The sequence below is a fragment of the Corvus moneduloides genome, chromosome 2 (assembly GCF_009650955.1).
Source record: "Corvus moneduloides isolate bCorMon1 chromosome 2, bCorMon1.pri, whole genome shotgun sequence".
Lineage (NCBI taxonomy): Eukaryota > Metazoa > Chordata > Aves > Passeriformes > Corvidae > Corvus > Corvus moneduloides.
In genome coordinates, this window is record NC_045477.1 from 96,185,340 (window position 1) to 96,207,556 (window position 22,217).

Below are 22,217 nucleotides of genomic sequence, written 5' to 3' on the forward strand. Positions count from 1 at the left end.
ACAAACAGGTATTCCTACTTGGGGTGGTATTCACTAGCAACTTACAACTGCAAGAGAAGTTTAATTCTCACTATAGTGCACATCAACCTCAATTCTTGCCATTGCCAATATGCAAGCAGTTCTATACTGAAAAGCAAAGATCCTGGTGGGATGCTGTTCGTACTCTTCTTCAGAGAAAATCAATGTAAGGCTTTTTCAGTTTGGAAGTGTTTGATCAAGCCTTAAGGGAGCATCTGCTGCAGTAGCTTGGATTGGTCCCAATAGAGTCTTGTAAAATTAATTTTTTGGACATATTTTGCAGCTTTGTTTTAGTTTTTTGCAGCTTTGTTTTGAAGCTTTATTGTAGTAGGGACTTGATATGTTTGAAAGATTTCTAAAAACAGAATTTTCATTTCTAACAATGCATTTCTAATGTAGAAGCAAGTTAGGACTTAAGTTGCAGGTTGTATTCATCAAAGAAATGGTATGTAAACAGATGAAAGCCAGAAAATATTAATCAAGGAATGTTTCTTCTGATATTCAGACCAGGAACAGCAGCAAAACTGAGGCTTATTGTACAGCATGGCATAAGTACTCTGCGAACACTGGAGAAGCACAGCCTTCAACCTGCCTTAATCATACACTGGGCAAAAAGCTTGCAGAAAACAGTAAGCTGAGATTATTTTTAAATATGTGGAAGCCAAAGTGTTTTCCTCTTATTTTCTAAATTGTGAACAGACTCGGGATGGGAGATTGGATGGATGTGTGTTATTAAGAACAGCTGATTATTTTATCAGGCGAATTTGTTGGTCTAGTCACTATAAAGTATTCTTGTCTTAAACTATAGTGTTATTTTCTACATATATTACTTTACATAGCTACTCTTAATGTCAGAGGAAGACTTTGGAACTCTTAAAGAAAATAGGAGAAGGATATGTAGGAATAGGATTTTGACTTGAATTTGCTGAAATAATATGCAACTATTCCCTTTCCTTCACCAGGGAATTAACCTTAACTCCTTCTATGACCAGAAGGAATATATTGGACGAAGTGTCTACTACTGGAAGAAAGTTCTGCCTATGCTGGAAACTATCAAAAAGAAGAGGAGTATTTCTGAACCTACTGATCCTCTCTTCAAACACTTCCATAGTGTAGACATTCAGGTACAGATCGATTGAGCCAAGGCTGAAGAGAGGGTCTATGTCAGAATCGTGCATAGTTGTGGGATTTTTGTCTACATTGTAGTATTCCATATTGTTATTACTATGAAACTCTTAAAGATATTTGGTAATAGTGTTTTATAAAGGGAGAAAATCTCTCCTTACAACTTTGGTCTTACCTTTAAAATGGTGTTTATGATTTGAAGGCATTGAGCACCCTCAGTACCAACTTCCTTGAAAAAGAATTCTCCCTGTATTATAGGAAAAAAGGTTATGTCATTCCATTTTTAAGTACAAGTTTTCCTTCATTTTGTTTGTAGGTCTTTCAGGTTGCAGCGTATGAAGAAGAGGCACAGATAGCATTTGCTATGTTGGATGCAGTTGATGGCAAAATTGATGATGCTTTATTAGCATTTGAAGCTATTGAGAATGTGGTTTCATACTGGAATCTTGCTGTGGTAAGTTGTTTTACCCAGAAATGTTTCTCTTTACTCAGTTTCCTTCTGTCTGATGCTATTCATTCTGCATTCTGTTCTTTAGATTTTCCAAAGAAAAGCAGAAGAGATTGAAAATGATGTTATGCTGCCAGAAGAGCATGAGGAGCACAAAACCTACCTTCTTAAAGCCAAGTATTATCTAATGAAAATTATTGCAGAAAGCTCCTCAGATATGTCATTAACTGAGAAAGTAAGTAATTCTTGCTTTAAAAACTTGTTCCAAGGGACGCAGTAGCTTAGGTTACTGTTTGAAAAATTAAATCCTTTACATTCAGGTTAGGTTTTTTTAGACCAGGCTTTGTATTAAGGCAAGTTAAATTCTGGGTAACTTCTGTAACCTACCAGATCATGTGGTATCCTGGTTGCGCTGTTGGTGAAAGCTCCAATGTAAACACAGAGCTTTTGCCACTGTCTTTTAGTTTGATAGTTTGAAAAAATGTAATTGTTTGTGTGAATTGTTTCCTTATGTGAATCTTAACAGGTTTAGAGCTTTGCTGAAAAAGACCTCAGTATTTATGTAATGAAAGACTTGTGAATTGCTCAGCCAGAATTCTGAATGTAGTTTCTCTTGTTCTGAGAGAGAATTGCAGTCATGACTCATATTTGAAACAACTTTCTAGTTGCCAGTGTCTATTGAAACTGTGAGGGAAGTGTTAGATTCAGTGATCCAGGAACTTGGTGAGAATGGTGAAGAGGAAAGTCTTGCCTTCAGAAATGGTCTGTCACGAACTGTAGATTCAGCAATGAAACATTCCACTCCGTCACCAACCAAATTCTCTCTTTCACCAACTAAGACCTACAAGGTATGTTAGCCAGTTATTATTTCAGGGAATTCTTACTTGTAAGAAAAATTCAAATGAATCAATTAACTTTTCTTTTCCTAGTTTTCTCAGAAAACTCCCCCTCAGTGGGCAGAAGACCATAAATCTATACTTCAAATGATTTGTCAGCAAGTGGAAGCTTTAAAGGTAAAAATTCTGTCACCATATTCGGTAAAGAACTATTGGCCTTTTAGTTATGGTAAGGATCTAGTGGTAACAGCAGGAGCTAACTTACAATTCCTAGAATTTTTTTCTGTAAAAAGCTGCCCAAGATGAGTCCTAGAGTAAATCTTTCTGCTTAGAAGCTCCTCTTTGGGACTTGGACAGGAGTGCTGAGGCAACACATCTAGGGGACTCTTTCTGTATGTAGAAGGAATTCTGCTCGTATCAGCTTGGTACTCATCCACTTGGTTCTGGCTTTTGTACTGGCTTGTTCTGGCTCTAGAATACAATGAGTACTTTGTACTCCATGGGCATGCCTTGCATGATCTGGCAGATACTTCTTGGTTTGTTTTTCTTTTAATTATGCTCCAACCCCCCCCATTTGAACATGCTTTTGAATAGCAAAAGGGTAGGTATCATGCCTTATATTTTCTTTGACAAGCACCTGTGCAATAGATACACTCTTGCTTGGCATCCTGTCTTGACAGAATGAAATGCAAGAAATGAAACTTAATAATTCCAACACAAATGCATCTCATCGGTGGCCTGCTGAAAACTATGGAACAGATACAATGCCAGATAGTTATCAGAGAGCACAAAATCTTCATGAAGCCCCGTTAACAGGCAAGTTGCTGTGGAATTTTTATCTAAATGGTTAGCTAAATCAAATATGACTTTTGAAAGTAATGCTAAAGTGCATTAATGATTCACAGTTTAAAACTGATTGCTGGGAGGAGTCTGTAGAAAACAACAAGAAAAGTTAAATGTTAATTGTTTTCCTGGTGTTCCTTTTTAGTTGCTACCACTGGCCCATCTGTATTCTACAGCCAGTCACCTGCCTATAACTCTCAGTATCTTCTGGGAACTGCTGCAACCAATGTAACACCAACAAAGGTGAGAAAGTTTATTTCCTTAAGTTGCTTCCAATGATCTCCTGAAAATGACTGACTGGTTTTGATTCTGTACATAGCTGGATGTAATTGCAGTTCCTTATGTAGAATTTGGTGAACTTAGACTGCTAGGGATAAAATTATAGTTTGTCTCTCTGCTTAACTTTTGGGAATTGGAGTTTGGGAGGAAAAGCCAGAAAAATGTTATATGTGTGTACATTTCTCCTGCAGTCTATGTATGATAGCACTTTACTATTCCCCCCTTAATTGTGTGGTAAAAGAAAATGGAGCTTGCAAAGCTTTTTTTCATTAAAAAGAAACTCCCTCATATTGTGCCCCTTTTTCAATGCTTGTTCTCAAATGCCCTTCAAGTTTTTAAACTAATTGGTTCCAACTAAGGTAAAACTAGTTTAGGTTTAAACTTGACAGCATGCCTTCTGTTTAAGAGTACATGTTTACATGGGCTTCAGCACAGTAAGATTTTGTTTGTCGTTGTTACCTTAATAAGCAGAGCACTTGTTTTCTGCTTTTTCTTTAGCCTCCTGTCTATGGCATGAACCGACTTACACCTCAGCCACATATATATTCCTATCAACCACCACCAATGCATACGCCACCTCTGCAAAACACTTCTGGTTGTATGTTTTCCCAAGAAATGTATGGCCCACCTCTGCGTTTTGATTCTCCTGGTACTAGCCTCATTTCCCCTCGTACGGGTGATGACTACTACAACTACAGTGTCCCACAGGCAAGCACCAATCCAACACTGCCTAAACCGGGGTATTTCACAAACCGTTCAGTCACGCCGCCCACTTTAAAGCCTGCAGAACCAAAAGCAATGCCTAAATTTGGACAGCCGGGAACAGCAGAAGGATCAAAAACGCCTCTGCCAACATCAGCACAGCCAAGTCAGCCGACAACTTTTAAATTTAAACCTAACTTCAAGTCTAATGATGGAGACTTTACTTTTTCTTCTCCCCCTCAAGTTGCACCACAGCCTCTTGGTGCACCTTTTAATAGTAGAGAAAGCCTCTTGGATCTTCTGACATCTGATAAACCTTTACAGGATGATAGATACATTGAACAAAAGCCAGTTAACGATCCCACAAGTAGTTCAAGAAATATCTTCAATTTTAGCAGTAAACATATTCCAGGCATCTCTCTTCGAGAAAACACAGGCCAAAATGCACACAAAAACATGGGTTTTGAGAAGAATGATACACTTAGCGTTCAAGAACCAAGTAAACCTGTATTTATGTCTTCAAATTCAGATTTGGCCAATAGAAGTCATGAAACAGAGGGAGGAAGCACCCATGGTGGAGATGAGGATGATGATGGTCCTCATTTTGATCCTGTGGTGCCACTTCCTGATAAGATTGAAGTAAAGACAGGTGAGGAAGATGAAGAAGAATTCTTCTGCAACAGGGCCAAGCTCTTCCGTTTTGATGCAGAATCTAAAGAATGGAAAGAAAGGGGTATTGGAAATGTGAAAATACTGAAACATAAAGTATCTGGCAAATTTCGTCTCTTAATGAGACGGGACCAAGTTCTGAAAATCTGTGCAAATCACTACATAAATACTGACATGAAATTAACTCCAAATGCTGCATCAGATAAGTCATTTGTATGGCATGCATTAGACTATGCAGATGAATTGCCCAAACCAGAACAGCTTGCAATTAGATTTAAAACACCTGAAGAAGCAATGCTCTTCAAAAAGAAGTTTGAGGAGGCACAGAATATTTTAAAATCCTTGGGATCAAATGCTGACACATCTGTGGCTCAGAACACTGGGACTGCAAAAGAAACAGCAAATCAGGACACCAGGGAGCCTAGCAGAACCATTTCTGGGACCATGAACTTGGGCTTTCAGTTTTCAAAAGATGGAGCAAGCAGTGAACCTGACAGCAAAGGCAGCCTTACAGCTACATCCACTGCATCTAGCACTACTATTTCATTTGGAAAGGATGCTCAGCAAGCCTGTTCTTCTGGTGGGTTTGGGCAGCATCTCTTGAAGAAGGATCAGTGGGAGTGTAAAGAATGTTCAGTTCCAAATGAAGCAGCTGCAAAGAATTGTGTATCATGTCAAAGTCCAAATCCAGGTATGTGGGAAACACATGGCACCCCATTAACTGGCTCCGCAAGTTTCAAAGCGAGTGGTAACAACACACTGCAGGACAAGTTTGGCTCTGCTTTTGCTAAAAAGGAAGGTCAGTGGGACTGCAGTGTCTGTTCAGGAAGAAATGAACCTACTGCCTCCAAGTGTATCAGCTGCCAGAATCCAAACAAAACTAATACAGTGGTATCTGGTCAACAAAATTCCTCTAAATTTTGCCAAGCGATTGCTCCAAAGGCTATTCAAAATGACTTGAGTGCTGCTTTTTCTAAAAAAGAAGGTCAGTGGGACTGCTCTGTATGCCAAGCAAAAGATGTAAACTCCTGTTCCTGTCAGAGTCCAAAACCTCAAAATCAACCAAATACATCCATACCAACTGTTCAGGCACCTGCTGCTCCAGGGTTTGGTTCTGTTGCTGATAGAAGTAAGCCACTGAAAAATGGGTTTGAAGGGCTTTTTACTAAAAAGGAAGGTCAGTGGGATTGTAGTACTTGTTTTGTGAGGAATGAAGGTTCTTCACTAGCCTGTGTAGCCTGCCAAGAACCAAATCCATCTGGTAAGCCAGCTGGTGATGCTTTGTCAACTCCTGCTTTTGGCTTGAAAAGTAAGTTACCTGAACTTGCTGGAGGACAGTTGGGAACAGGCTTTAAGTTTGGTCTTGAGCAAGGCAAGACACCACCATTTACATTTCAGATTTCTTCTGATACTGAAGCTAAGTCTGCAAAGGAAGGATTTAACTTTTCAATGCAAATGCCTGAAGGTGGGTTTAAGTTTGGGATACAGGAGTCTACTAAAAATACTACTAAGAAAGATGAACCATCCAAAGAGCATACAACGGGTTTCTTAAAAAGCATTGATGAAAAAGACAAAAAGGAATCTCCTTCAGATAGTGGAACTGGATTCCAATTTCAAGAAACAGTAGCCAAGGAGAAAAGTGACTTTGTTTTTGGGCAGAATAGTAGCACTTCTACTTTTGCTGAGCTTGCAAAAAGTACTCCTAGGGAAGGCATTCAATTTGGCAAAAAGGATCCTAACTTCAAAGGCTTTTCAGGTGCAGGTGAAAAGCTGTTTTCTTCACAAAATTCTAAAACAGATCACAAAGCAAACACATCTGCTGACCTTGGTGAGAAAGATGATGATGTGTATAAGACAGAGGACAGCGATGATATCCATTTTGAACCTATAGTTCAGATGCCTGAAAAAGTAGAACCATTTACAGGAGAAGAAGATGAGAAAGTGTTATACTCCCAGAGAGTAAAGCTGTTCAGGTTTGATCCAGAAACAAGCCAGTGGAAAGAACGTGGGGTGGGCAGTCTGAAGATTCTTAAAAATGAAGTTAATGGCAAAGTAAGGATATTGATGCGGCGTGAGCAGGTACTGAAGGTGTGTGCAAATCACTGGATAACGACAACAATGAACTTGAAACAGCTGTCTGGCTCAGACAAAGCATGGATGTGGATGGCCAATGACTTCTCTGATGGTGATGCAAAGTTGGAACATCTGGCAGCAAAATTCAAGACACCAGAGCAGGCTGAGGAGTTCAAACAAAAGTTTGAAGAATGTCAGAAGCTACTACTAGATATACCTCTGCAGACACCCCATAAACTTGTTGATACAGGTAGGACAGCTCAGCTCATACAGAGAGCAGAAGAAATGAAGTGTGACTTAAAAGATCTCAAAACTTTTCTGACAGATGACAAAACTAAATTGTCAGAAGAGGAAAATGTAAACCCTGCTTGTGCCAGCAGTACTTCTGATTTGGTTATAAAGCCACATGCTGAAAGTACAGGCCCTACTCTGGAGTGGGATAACTATGACTTGCGTGAAGAGGCATTGGATGATAGTGTAAGTAGTTCTGTATATGCATCACCTCTTGCCAGTAGCCCTGTAAGGAAAAATCTGTTTAGATTTGGAGAGTCTACCACTGGTTTTAGTTTCAGCTTTAAGTCTGCTTTGAGCCCATCCAAATCTCCTGCCAAACAGAATCAGAGTAGAACATCAGTAGGCACAGATGAAGATTCTGATGTTACTCAAGAAGAGGAAAGAGATGGACAGTACTTTGAACCTGTGGTACCTCTGCCTGATCTCGTGGAAGTGACCAGTGGTGAGGAAAATGAGCAAGTTGTCTTCAGTCATAGAGCCAAGCTCTACAGATACGACAAAGATGCAAAACAGTGGAAAGAGAGAGGGATTGGCGATATCAAAATACTGCAGAACTATGACAACAAACAAGTGCGTATAGTAATGAGAAGGGACCAGGTACTAAAACTCTGTGCCAATCATAGGATAACACCAGATATGAACATGCAACAAATGAAAGGATCTGACAGAGTGTGGGTATGGACTGCATGTGACTTCGCAGAGGGGGAAAGAAAAGTAGAACTTCTGGCTGTGCGATTCAAGCTGCAAGATGTTGCAGACTCATTTAAGCAAATTTTTGATGAAGCAAAGCATGCCCAAGAGAGAGAAACACTGATAACACCTCTTTCTTCTCGTGCCAATACACCAAAGGAATCTCCATGTGGTAAAAATGCTGTAGCTGTGCTAGAAGAAACAACCAGAGAAAGAACTGATGTCAGCCATGGTGATGATACTTCTGATGCAACTGTAGAGGCTGCAGAGGTGTCAAATACTTCTGAAACACCAACAAAAACAGTAGTTTCTCCTCCAAAATTTGTATTTGGATCTGAATCTGTCAAGAGCATTTTCAGTAATGAAAAGTCAAAGACATTCACATTTGGAAATACTTCAGCCACGGGTTCTCTCTTTGGCTTTAGTTTTAATCCCCCAAGAAAGAGTGAAGGCCATATTCCAGCATCTCAGAACACAGCACAGAAAGAACTGGAAATCTCAGAACCACCAAAAATCTCAACTGCTACTCAGAAGCCTGTAGACAGCAAGGTAGACAACTTGCCTGCTTCAACACAAGATGGACCATCTAACTTTTCATTTAGAGTTCTGGAAAAAGGTGAGTGTCAGTTGAACTAGTAATTTATACATGTATGCAACTTACTAAGCAGTCAGTTCTGTGCTGTTCATTACTCTCTTGAGAATAGGTAGTTTCTTTCAGTTTTGATGCAGGTATCCACATGTTTTCCAGAGTTTCAACTAAAGGAGGGAATTTTAGGTCATCATTATTTTCAAATAAAAATGTATGATGCAGGATGAAAATTTGTTTACTGAGAACAGGTATTTCAGATAGAGAACTTAAACTCTGAAGTGCTGCATCTGAAGCTTGGATTTAAATCTGAATCTTGGATTTAAATGCTCAAAGAATCTGTGGATTTGCTTTTGGGGCTTAAATATGTAGTTGATGTTGTATGTATACAACCCTTTGCTCTGAGTGGCAAAGCGTGAGAACAGCAGATGTATGCTTCAGCTAAAATTTGCATTATCCTCATGACTGAGTAGATGGGTATTGTGGAACTAGTCTATACCTTTGTTTCAAGTGGTAAGTACCGGCCTCTGCAGTTGTGGTTATGTAGCTTAACACCAGATGTCAGCCTCCTTCCTTAGCCTGTGAAGAGATTGTGACTGCATACTCTGTTGTATTGTTTCTGTCACAGTCTCAAAAAGATGCACAGGCAGAAGCAGTGGCTGTGACAGGGCCACTATAATGTGCTGAAGGGTCCTTGTGAGAAGGATGGGATGCCTCAGAATTATGAACACATCCTGTCTGTTATTAGCTAAAGTGTAGTAAAGTGATGTGGCAGAAGATGATAGGTGCAGTCCATTCACATGGGTTGGATAAACTTGTGTAGAATTAACAGGTGAAATTTCCTGCTGTGAAATATGACTATGGAATACTTGCAGAATATATGTAAGTCTGTTTTATCCTTTTAAAATTCCAGGTAAACATCTATATATCAACAATTTATTTTTTAGGATTTAATTTTAGCCTTTTTAAATCTAATCCCATGGCCTTTTGGACAAGCACATCCTCCTTGCAACCTGATAGTAAAGGTATTTACATACTGCACTGAATGTGTGATAAAATCACTGTAGCAGGCATGGACAATAACCCAGCTGTGTCAAAGCAGTTGGCTCAGTAGTCCTTATAATTAACATGCATGCTGAAGGAGAGTACTTGAAATTGCGTGTCTGACTACTGTGTTTGTCCTGTAAAGAATGTCTCTAGCCTTTAGTATGTTTACATGAGTCAGCACAATGGATGGCCCTGTTTAAGCTTTTGGCTTCTGTTTGCCTTATTTTTTGAGGATATGTGCCCTGCACTTCTTCCATCACAGTTTTACTAAGCATGCACACTGGATCTCTTAAATTCCTTTTTTCTAGAGCTATTACATTGGTATTTTCAAAAAATGTCTTGTAGTGCCCGACGTGGTTAACTCCATGTCAATGAAATGTGCCTGAAGATCTTGAGGCAGCTTACCTGGTAAAGAGCTAGAATGTATTTAGCCTCTGTGGAAATGTTTGCTTCAGTTTCCTGATTATCAGTATTAACTGCTGCGTAGAAGAGAGAAGTGCGCAGAAAGTGAGAGCCGCCTCCTTAGCTGCCTCTTATGCCTTTATACTTCGTGTATAATCTGAAGCCCACTGTTGCTGGTTAGAAAACTTCTGCCAGTTTGTAACCAATTTGTTTACACCCAGACCCTGTAAACAAAACTGTTACAGCTTATAGTTTGATTATATGTTACTACCTGTGCTGCTTGCAAGTATGCTTGCTGTAAGCATGCTCAACGTACATGGGTTTAAAAGTATTAATTTTTAAATAACAAACTTTCAGTCTGCGTAAGACAGTCTTCCAATTTAGAGTCTTACGTTGTTTTAAAATGTCAAATTGTCATTCAAGAAGCTGTTCTTATTTGAACACTGAATTCCTGTATCCATAACCTAAAGTCACTTGCTCTGCGTTTTCCAAGTGTCCCTGTGGATGGAGTTTATTAACAATTCAGTTCTATTTTCATAATATGATGTCTGTAATGTGAAGTGATTAAACATTCTGTGCTAATGCACACATGCAAGAACTTTTCCTACCTCAAATTGATTGTGATTTTATGTTGGGGGCATATGGCAGGGAGGATATATTTAAAGAAACAAACAAAATAAGTGTTTCTGGTATTTAAGACTGTTCTTCACTTCTACTTTTCTGATAATTAGGTTGTGATTATATATTTAGTGATTTATTTACAGTTGATAATTGTCTTCAGTGTAACTTCTTGGTCTTTGAGCTCTGACTTAATAGTAAGAGATTTTGAGAAGTCCTTTCTAAATTAGGTTTTCAAACCTACCCTATACAATTATAATGTGAGGCTTACTCATGGGGAACCTCTTTTGGGGGATGGTTTCTTAGTTGCCCTAGAATAACATTCAGAAGAAATTTAACCTTGTAGTTCTGCACCTCCATGCATTTACATTTTCTCAGGTCTGGTCATAAACTTTGTATAAGTTCTTGTTCTGGTTTTGGCTGGGATAAAGTTAATTTTTTCTCAGTAGCTGGTACAATGCTGGGTTTTGGATTCAGTGTGAGAATAATGCTGATTGCACACTGATGTTTTGGTTGCTGCTAAGCAGTGCTTACCCAAAGTCAAGGACTCTGTCTTCTCTCATGCTGTGCCATTGAGGAGGTACACAAATAAATGCTGGGAGGGAGCTTTGCTGGGACAGGTGACTCAAAGTGGCCAAAGGGATATTCCACACCACAGAATATCATGCCCAGTTTATAAACTGGGGGAGTTACCTGGAAGACGGGCCAGTAGGGGTGCAGGAATGGAGTCTGGCTTTGGTCAGCAGGTGGTCAGCAGTTGGTCAGCAGTTGTATTGTGCATCACTTGTTTTTCCTTGAGTTATAGTTTTTCCTTTTATTATCGTTATTTACTATTATATTTCACTTCTGTTTCAATTACTAAACTGTTCTTATCTCAACCTACAAATTTTACATTTGATTCTCCCCCCCATTCCACCAGGTTACAGGGTGTGAGCCAGCATCTCTGTGATGCTTAATTGCCAGCTTGGACTTAAACCACACCAGTGCTGTACAAGTTTGTCATGTCAGTTGCAGGCTACTGTAGCTCTTACATGCTTTAGGGTTTAAGCTGGTGCTTTCCTCTTTTATTCAGAAGATATTGGTCATTGCATCATTGCATGATCATTGATCAATGCATGAGAGGAAATATCAGTATTGTGACTAGAGAGATTTAGGCCTACCTAGTCTTAATGTCAGTTCAAACAAAAGTGAAAATACAGTACAGTATTGAAAAGAACTGTTGTGCATTATATTGTCTTGAATGTTGTTTCTTCCATATACTAACAATGTTTTGTGTGGATTTTTTCACCCAGAGTAGAGAGTTCTATTATCCTAAAACCAGCAGTCTTTTCAGAATACATTGTATGTATGCATGGCTCTTTGTTTTGTGGCTGCCTGTGAAGATATATTTAAGATCTTTGCAACAGTAGTCTTTGTTGTTGAAGTCTTTTATCATTTTGAGTAGATGTTTGGAACACTAGGATATTATTCCAGTGTTTGACAGATCAGTTTCATGGAGACCTTTACCTGTTGACTAATCTGAAGTGACCTTAAATGTATTTCTCTTATTTTGCCCAAAGGGAACGGAAAGAGACTGCATGATAACTCTTTTTAAATACTGTCAAGCCTGATGAGCAATGAATGTGGTAAAACACTGGAACAGTGTATTTGTTGCCACAGCTTCTGGCTAAATTTCTACTGCTCAAATTAAAGAAAGCACATGCTTTTACCATCTACCTGACTGACTTGGAAGAAGTGTCTTGTAATATTCAAAGATACATTTTTGAAAATTTTCTAGTCCTAAGGAAAGCTGTTTTTTTGCTGTAGCGCTAAATGCTCTACATTTAGACCTCTGGTGAAGTTGGTGCAAATTTACTTAGTCCAATTAAGACACTTGTTTAACTAATCTGAAAGATTAAAACACATGGTAATATGCAGGATATCTGCATATCTTCATAACACAGTACTAGATGTAGTTCTAATCCTTACATCAGCTAGGGTGAGTTTTTTGGATAAGATTCTGAGAAGATGTATGAAAACATCTGTAGCCTGCAGTCATGATATGAACTTAGAAATTTGCTGTTCAAGAATTATATCCTACATCTGCTTTCTACAGGCTCAGAAGTTACTGAGATCTAAAAATCTGAGCAAGAACAATTAGTCTACAGGAGTGTGCTGGTGATGAGTGCGAGTTACTTTGTAGCTCTGGTGTATAAATGCCTGAAATGATCAACTTGTAATCAAAGGTGGGGCAAAGACTGCAGGGGTAGTACTTTATAAAAATACGTAAGTTTGAATCAGTACTTGGGATTTTGCTTTTACTTTATACTGCTCTTAATCTGGAAGATACTTGTGAGAAAACTGCTTTTAAAAAACAGACTTATTTTAGTGTGTCATTTGTGTCAGAGGATCAAAGGACATGTCTGTAAATGTGTCTGTTCTGTCCTTGTCTCCTCTTGCAATGATGAGTTAAATTCTGTAATCAGAAAAATCTGTGTTTTTCAGGAACTGGGTACTAGTTTGTTTTCTAGCTGGAGATTTAGGTTTCCTGTGACTAGCTGTGCACAGATTTACAAACTATTTTTTTTTAATGAAAAGTACAGTGAGCTTTTGTGATCACCCTCAGATTCTTCTAACTAAATCTGGAGAACAGAAAATAGGCTGAGATACTAAAGCCATCATTTTGTTCTTAGAAACAGCTATTGTGGCTATTGATGTGCTTATGGGGTAATTGTTAATAATAGTTCACAGATTTGTTTCTTAGACCTTTATTCCCAAACTCCCCTTCTCAAAACAAACCTAAACAAGCAGAACCCCAGCCAAACCACGCCTGATGTTTAAATTGCTGCATCCTCCCTCTGTTTCCATTCTCTCATAATAAACAAATATTTGTTTCCAAAGCTGTCTGTTCTTACAGCCATGTGTTTATCTGCAGTTTGCTCTAGGCTCTACCTTCAGCTTTAACCTTGGCACTGATCATGCACTCTTCTAGTACTGGTGGAATGAACAAGTTAATGTTGAAAGAGAGAAGACAGAAAGCTAAATAATAAAATGGATGGTGATATTTCCTTGCTGCAAAAGCTAGTTAAATATGCTGAAAGCAGTATTTTTTGTTTGGTAGTGGAATTACTTTACTTTTGTAACAATAAAAGTTTCAGCAAGAGCTATAATGGTAAATTGACGTTAGCTAATAAAAAGCTCAGCTATCCAATAAGTAATCTGAAATGAGTTCTGTTCAGTTGCTTGGACAGGTTTTTGTACACAACCTCACTTTTTTTCAGGCCTGAAGCATGCCTGTTTACCTCTGTTTGATACCGCTTCTCTTTAGTTGTCTCTTATTTGACATGAAGACTTAATTAAACAATCCTTTTAATAATACAAAGATGCAGCCATGTTTTGTTTTAATATTTGAATTCCAAAAGCAGTAGAACAGCATGTAAGTGTTGCTGTTCTGTCCTAGCATCCTGTAAGTTTGATTTTTGTTTCCTATGTATCAAGAGAAAATATGTAGCCCTTAGAATTAATTCAGTTCCGTAACAATGTGGGGTTAATGTTATTTCCTGTTCTGAAATGATTCACTTTTAATGGTTTGTTCAATTTCTGTAAAAAAGCTGAGAAGACCACCATGTCAGAGGATGATGTTCTGTCTGATGAGGTCGTAATAGTTTACGAGTTAACACCTACCCCTGAACAGAGAGCTCTTGCTGACTTCCTCAAGCTCCCTTCAACATTCTTCTGTTACAAGAATAAGCCTGGATATGTGAGTGATGAGGATGATGGTAAGGAATGCCAAAGTTTGTATTTGTACTTCCTTTTTGTGGGGAAAGGGTGTAATACACTGCACTGATGCAGCTGCAGTTTGAGCACTGTGTGCAGTTTTGGATTCTTGTGTGTAAGAAGAACATCAGACTGTTGGAGGGTGACCAAAGTGAATGGCCTTGAGTGCCAGACTCGGGAGTATTGGCTGAGGTCACTTGGTTTGTTCAGCTGGGAGAGGACAAGGCTGAGGCGTGACCTCGTCACAGTCCGCAACTTCCTCAAGGGCATCAGCAGAGGAGGCAGTGCTGATCTCCTCTCTCTGCTGTTCTACTGTAGGACACAAGGAAATGGAATGAAGCTGTCAGGGAAAGTTCAGATTAGGAAAAGGTTCTTCACTGCGAGGGTTCACATTAGAACAGGCTCCCCAGGACAGTAGTTGGAGCAACAAGCCTGTCAGAGGTCAAGCAACATCTGGGTGATGCACTCAGTCATACGGCTTGGTTTTAGGTACTCCTGCAAGGAGCAGGAAGCTGCAGTTGGTGAGGCTTATGGGTCCCTTCCAACTTGAGATACTCAGTTAGCACTCAAATATTTTTGTTTGGGCCAATGGGAAGTAATGCTGTCAATGTTCTTATGGCCAAAGACTTACGCTCAAGTCTGCAAAACAGAATAGTACAGTGGAGGCCCAGGGGTGACTAAGGATATTTGTCTGGTGTATTACGGGTGTTGACATCATTACCAAGGCAGGTGGTTAGGCAAGACTAAATAATCAGGTACTTGAGCAAGTGACTTGCTTTAAGTATTTTGTTACAAATACAAGGCAGTCTTTATTAAAAACAATCTTAGGTTCCCTGAATGCTATACTAATGAGTTTTTTTTCTTTTAAAGAAAATTGCTAGTACTATAACTAAACTTATTTTATGTCAAACCTTATTGCATGCAATTAAAATTGGTTGATTGATTTATTCAGCAGCAAATACTTTAAATGGAAGTTCTGAAACACTGTATTTAACAGAAAATGGGAGAAGACAGGCCCCCTCCCACAAATACCTGAGCTTGCAAGTTTTTATGTAAAAAAATCTTCAGTCTTCTTTCCCAAATCTGTTTAGTGGTCCTCTTACTAAAATCACTCAGTCAAAACCTGTGCCACGTATCTATAGCAATCTGGGCTGAGAAAAAGTGTTATCAGCACACTGGAGCACATGTAAGCAAAACTAGAAGTGAAAGCTTACTTGTTGACTTGTGTAACTCTTAAAACATAAGCAAAAACTATGTATGCTTGCTAGCCTTGTGAGTTGGAAGAGCTTAGCAGACTTTTCTGACCTAGAGTGTGCCTGAGAACTTACTCTTGTTTCCTGTACTTAAGATGAAGACTATGAAACAGCCGTTAAGAAACTTAATGGAAGACTCTATCCCAGTGATTCAGAAGAGAAGAAGAAAGGGCAAGGTTCTGTAAAAGGTATGTCTTAAGAAACTTTAATTATTGTGCTTCATGTGCTAAAACATAAACTCTGAATCTGAAGGTCACATGGGCAGAGCTTAATTTTGTTTCCTGGAACGGTTTTTAGAAGCACAGATGCTGGGTGCAGAAAAGCTGCATCTCAAATAAGCTCAGTGTGTTAAACTGTTAGCAGTAAAGGGGTACCTGAAAGGGAAATGTACATTCCAGGTGATCTCTAAACAAGAGCATTGAAGTCTCTTCCTATCTTGAGCTCCCTCTGAATATGCAAAATTCAGCTTAGCATGATACTGCTCAAGAGAAAGTTGTCTATATCTTTGAATACTTGCTGCTTCTGCAGTTACTCAATTTAAGCTTGTGAGTTAGTGTTGGTCAACCTTAAAAAAAACCTATTTGGTCTCTGTACTAAAATTACAGGTGCAGATGACTTGCTTATGTGTGTATGACTGTGCCTCAGACTTCAGTGTTGCATAACTTGAAGTCTGGGTAGGTACTTCTAGAAGTAAAGTTTGGGGGTTTTTTGAGGATATAGGCTAGAAGGATTGAGCTGTCTGAAATACGAGGAGATACTGAAGGAACTTAGTAGTAGTGGCAGCTCCACGATGAAACTCTTCATCATTGCATGGAAATTCCCTGTTAGCAGTAAAAAAACCATGCATGTTGTATTTTCAATTCTAGTCACCCCAAGTTAGGACAGTTCACTTCCACTATTTAAAGAGTAATGCTGTCTGTGAAACTCTTGGAGTCTGTCTTCAAGTTGATCTATTATGAGGTTAATTTACAATGTAGGGGCCAAAAATTATTTCAGTATTTAGCTGCCTTCACAGTTATTTTTCATTAATTCTTTACAGTAGGCCTTGTAGGAAAAGGTGAATCCAACAATGAAATAGAATGTGCTTCTACTTGGGAAAAGAAACCAGCTCCTGAGGAGAAAGCTGAAACAAAAGCTTTGCAGGTTCCTTCTACATCTGTTTGTGGTGTCAGCACTGATATTGAAGGTGACAGTCTGGAAGACTTAAAGTCAGAAGCTAAAAATCAAGAAATGAAAGTAAGATCTAAATCTTTACTGAACTTCTTGTTATTAAACTTGTACAATTACTTCATATATGTGTGAGACAGTACAGTTGTGGAACTAAAACATCCAGTGGGGAAAAATTATTTGAGTTTTTTTGTAGCTGTGCCTCAAGTCTCTGCCAACACTGGAACAGGAGATTTGATTTCAGGAAATAATAGTATTTTTTTGAAAACAGGCTACTTCGGTCTCTTGTCAAGTTAACATCTTTATGTGTTAACTGTAATGAAAAACTTCAGAAAGCTTACAACAACTTTTCTTGGTGTTCTTTATTTTTCTACAAGGACTGTTCTTAGTCTCCTAGAGAGGAGGTTTGGGTCCTAAGGTCTTGTAACTTATTTGTCTATTACATTACTTTTTTTATTAATTGCAGGAGAATGAATTTGCAAGCTCAAGTGACTTAGTTTGTACCAGTAAGGAAGAAATACCTGCTCCATCAAAAGATAAGGTGACAGTACTTGTCCAGTCAGATACTAGCAGTGAGGAACCACATTCCACCACAGAAACTGTGCAAGTATCACAGACTTCATCACGAGCTGAAGACAAACCTGTAGATTTGTCAACTAGAAAGAATGATTCAGATGGTTCAGAGTCAACGCAAGGTAAGGTTGGGGTATACTCTGAGGTTTTTTTGTAGGAAACTATGCTTTTCTGTAGATCATTTTATCTATAGTTGCTGTCTTGGGGAGTAGTAGTACCAGTACTGAATTAGAAACATAGGTACCAGTCTGGTAAAAATGTGTATATATGAAATTTAAGTTCAAATTCATGACAAAACAATGCTAGAGTCTATTGTGTAATTTACGTATGAGGTACTTTCATTAGTTTACTGTTAAATACCATATGAATACTTACTCTGTGGATCTGTATAGAAGTAGTATGCTAAAACTCACACAGTCTTGGGGCCTTTTTTAAAACCATAATAGATGGTCATTATGACAAGTGTCATTCAAACTTTAAATTTATTGGAAGGGAAAAAATGCAGTAGGCAGTTCTCCAGTTTATTCTTGTCACTACAGAAATGCATTTTCTTTAAGAAGGTAGAGAAAAATCTTTTACTTTCCTCTTTTTATTTGATAGAAAACAGAATCATCTCATTTGGTTTTGGCAATACTGCAGGCCTGTCATTTGCAGATCTGGCATCCAAAAGTTCTGAAGACTTTGCTTTTGGCTCAAAAGGTGAGTTCAACTAGTCTCTTGAGACAGACCTCAGCTGGACTTCTGCTTCATACGATATAACCTTTGTGCAAAAGTTGTATCGTATGATTACAAATTTCTGCTGATCAGTAGAAACAACCATTTTTTGTGAGGTTTTTGTCAGGAAGGAAAAAAAACTACACAGAGTTTAAACTTTAACTCTCTTAATTGTAGATAAAAACTTCAAATGGGCAAATACAGGAGCAACTGTGTTTGGAGATACCACCCGTAAAGCAGATGAAGATGAAGGTGGTAGTGATGATGAGGTAGTCCACAGTGATGATATCCATTTTGAGCCAATTGTGTCCTTACCAGAGGTAAGATGACTTCTGGAATATAAAACAATGTTAAGATAAGCATGGCTGCTAATACAGCAAATTTAAAATATGTTTTGCTTACCTAACTTGGCTTTCTGTGTTGTTGTGCCTTGTTCTGCATGTCTTACAATTGACTCTGTTGAAACATGTCTTGTTTTAAATCCTAGTACAGCATAGCCCTGGGGAGTTGGCTCGTGCCTCAGTTAAAATCTTCAACACTGATTTCTTTATGACTTGACTGAGAATTGGTCAGGATGCAAATTTGTACACATAGTTTGTAAAACCTAAAGCATTTATATAGCACAGCTGAAAATTGGGAAGGGTAGCTGGATAACTGCTAGTACCTGTGCAACTCAGCTATGGCTTTGTATCAGTGACTTGTAGATTCAGTTCTGTGAAAGCCATGCCAGCTAAGAATTTTTACTCTAAGCTAGGCAAGAGATTTCTAGAATCACTAAAGAAAAAGATGTACAATTAACATCACCTGAAGACTAAGGGAACTAACTTCGTTAGTTTAAAAATAAATTATTTTTCCAGAAGTAGGAGAACCTTCAACTTTGAAGGTAGCCTTACAACTTACTGAGTGAGATGTCACATAGTTATTCATATCTTGATTTGGTTTTTAGCCTAGTAATCATTTCAGACTCTTTTGATGATATAGTGCTATTTTCTGACCTTTCTAGAAGTAATAAAATTTAACTGTAGATTAGTAAAATTATCAAGCAAGGCAAATAGAGCACAAAGGGAACAGTATGTGGTGTCCTTTAATTTGAACACCTAGTCTGATCTATTTTGTAACATGCCTTCAACTTCCTTCTTCAAAATGTGTCCTATTAATGTGTGTCCTATTATGACTTCTGTGATGTTTTTCTTCCCTGCTTCCCTTTTTCAATTTCACAAAGTTTTTTGTCACATATTTCTCCAGCTCTCAAGTGTTCAATATCTTTGGAGAGGTGTTAACTAAAGGAGATCAGAGGCCAGTAAATGCATACATAAAGTGAGGTGGAGATACAGCTGTCAGGCCTCAGTTTTGTATACTTAGTGTTTATTCTGTTCAAATGCAAGTATCATATTCTTTAACTAAGTGCTGAAGGTAACTCCTGGAATGATTACAATACTTCGTCTTCACTTCTGTATGCACGTCATTCAACAAACATGAAACTTGGGAAACTTGAGCACTTGATAAAGTCTTGGGGTTTTGTTAAAAGAAAAAAAAACCAACCCACTCAAAAAAGAAAATCCCACCAAAACCCAACCAACCAAACCACTCCCAAAGCAAAACTGACAAACACCCGCCAGAGCTACATGTAGTATGGTGAAGGAGTATTGCTGTGCTGTAATTGATTTCCAATAGTGGGATTTCTTGGGCTTTTAAATTCTGAAAATGTTTTTCCTATTTTGGTGTGATGAATGGAGTGTTGGAGAAATGAACACACTGAATACTTTTCCACTGTAATATGTCAGAATCTTCATAAGTATGTGTAATGACTATTTAATATCTCTCTAGGAAATTACAGATGTCTACTGTGCTGGTTTTTTTAGGTGGAAGTAAAATCTGGAGAAGAAGATGAAGAAATTCTCTTCAAGGAGAGGGCAAAACTTTACAGATGGGACAGGGATGTTACTCAGTGGAAGGAACGTGGTGTTGGAGAGATCAAGATCCTCTTCCATACACAGAAGAAATACTATAGAGTCCTAATGAGAAGAGACCAAGTTCTTAAAGTCTGTGCAAACCATGTTATCACCAAAGAAATGAACTTAGTGCCCTCTGATACATCAAACAATGCTTTCATTTGGACAGCCACAGATTATGCTGGTGAGTTTTTTCAGGTGGTCTTCGTTTTTTCTATGTAGTCTGTAGTTTCTGTGGTTCTGATTTTTCCTGGAGATTATTACAAGATGAAGCTAAACAAACCTTCTTCTTGGATTTATTTTCAGATGGTGAAGTAAAAGTAGAGCAATTTGCAGTCAGATTTAAAAGCCAAGAAATGGCCAACTCTTTCAAGAGGATGTTTGAACAATGCCAGCTTAGCTTGTCAGAACTGCAGAAGGGGCACTTGTCTCTGGCAGCAGGATTGTCAAAGGACACCAACCCTGTTGTGTATTTTGAAGTTTCTGCTGATGATGAACCTTTAGGACATATAACCATGGAGCTGTTTGCAAATATTGTCCCTCGAACTGCTGAAAATTTCAGAGCCCTGTGCACAGGAGAGAAAGGATTTGGATTCAAGAACTCTCGCTTTCACAGAATAGTCACAGACTTCATATGTCAGGTAAGCATAAAAGGAAGACGCTTCACTGAGATGAGATGCATCTTGACTAACAGTGGCCCTTCAAAAAAGGACTTACACAGAATAGCACATTCTTGTTGGCAGCATGGATCCGCTGTGCAGGATAGTCTCATCTGTTGTTTCTCTACAAGATGAGAAATGGTGCAAGCAGCATGTGCTACCCTAAGATGGATGCTTTTCACCTATGTTTGCCAGTGGCTTTATGATTCAGTGTTTCCTAGTGCTGTTACGTCAGTGTGGAAGAAAAAATGGAGGGAGAGTGGAGTCCTCTTACAATAGACTAGGGGCCTGTTGCTGAACAGGAACACCAAGGAAGGTAGGCTTTCCCAAAACTACCATTCATTCTTCTCTCTCTCCAGAGAAGAACTCTGTATGCTCACCTATTAAGAACACTTACTTTCCAGACTTCTCTTAGACTTGAAAGTACACTTTTTATTTCAGATAATGTGCACTTCAAAAGTGATATTCCAGGTAGTGTAGACGTTAGGTTTCAATCTAAAACAAGGCTTCTAGATCCCAACTAACACGCAGTGGCCTGTTGCCTAAAACATCAAGTTTTGTGCTGAGAGTATCAACCTGCAGTACCTCTGTAACCCTAGGTTAGACAGCGTTGGTTTTAAACCTCTGTGTGCATTTGGTAGCACTGGCAAGTTCTTCATAAGTGCTGAAGGCTTAGGAGATAGATCATATCTCAGATAGACCTTTCCTTTCTTAAAATTCTCATCAATAGTTCATTGAGTTTTAGTAACTTGTATCAGGCAAAATGAACCAACTTCAGTACATGCTGTGCTAATGATCTGCATGTCACTACATCCCTGAAGATGAGGGATGTAGATGACCTCTATATGCCCAGATGTATACAGTAATATAGGAAAATAATATGCAAAAGTAATAGGAAGGACATCAGCCCATTGGAGCAAGTCCAGAGGAGGGTCAAGACTTTTAAGAAGGTTGGAGCACTGGTCCTTGTGAGGAGAGACTAAGATAATTGAGTTTGTTCAGCCTGGAAAAGAGAAAGCTTAGAGGTGATAGATACAATGGTGTCATTCCAGATCCTGAAGGGATCCTGCAAGAAAGATGGCGAGAAGCCTTTTACAAGAGCATGTAGTGACAGGACAGAGGGGGGAATGGCTTCTAAGTAAAAGAGAGTAGGTTTAGACTAGATGTTAGGAGAAAGTTGTTTGCTGTGAGGGTGGTAAAACACTGGAACAAATTGCCCAGAGAAGCTGTAGATGCCCTATCCCTGTCAGTGTTCTAGGCCAGGCTGGATGGAGCTCTGAGCAACCTGGTCCTAGTTCTAGGTGTCCCTGCCCATGGCAGGGGAGTTGGAACTAGATGATCTTTAAGGTCATCCTTTCCAATGTAAACCATTCTGTGATAGTATATGAATGACTTGTCACCAGAATAAAATATTAGCATGTCTTTTGATTAGCTATCTCTGTATGTCTGAAGTATGCACTTTATGGCTCATTTGTTAACTTTCTGATAAACTTTAGGGTTTAAGCTTATTTCA

General features: G+C 38.7%; 1 protein-coding gene across 2 annotated transcripts in view; it reads left to right on the plus strand.

The window, feature by feature from the left end:
* Positions 1-22,217, plus strand: part of LOC116440115 (E3 SUMO-protein ligase RanBP2-like) — a 34,338-nt gene that overhangs the window by 10,848 nt on the left and 1,273 nt on the right. Inside the window, exons 11-29 of one of the 2 annotated variants that reach the window (XM_032100453.1) lie at positions 9-184; positions 524-647; positions 981-1,142; positions 1,460-1,597; positions 1,680-1,826; positions 2,257-2,439; positions 2,521-2,604; positions 3,108-3,243; positions 3,416-3,513; positions 4,048-8,593; positions 9,511-9,588; positions 14,221-14,388; positions 15,735-15,827; positions 16,679-16,875; positions 17,273-17,501; positions 17,980-18,078; positions 18,271-18,413; positions 19,956-20,229; positions 20,352-20,686. In XM_032100453.1, the coding sequence (XP_031956344.1) occupies positions 9-184; positions 524-647; positions 981-1,142; positions 1,460-1,597; positions 1,680-1,826; positions 2,257-2,439; positions 2,521-2,604; positions 3,108-3,243; positions 3,416-3,513; positions 4,048-8,593; positions 9,511-9,588; positions 14,221-14,388; positions 15,735-15,827; positions 16,679-16,875; positions 17,273-17,501; positions 17,980-18,078; positions 18,271-18,413; positions 19,956-20,229; positions 20,352-20,686 (7,410 nt within the window). The remainder of the gene's footprint in view (positions 1-8; positions 185-523; positions 648-980; positions 1,143-1,459; positions 1,598-1,679; positions 1,827-2,256; positions 2,440-2,520; positions 2,605-3,107; positions 3,244-3,415; positions 3,514-4,047; positions 8,594-9,510; positions 9,589-14,220; positions 14,389-15,734; positions 15,828-16,678; positions 16,876-17,272; positions 17,502-17,979; positions 18,079-18,270; positions 18,414-19,955; positions 20,230-20,351; positions 20,687-22,217) is intronic. The other variant, XM_032100454.1, reaches the window with a different exon arrangement.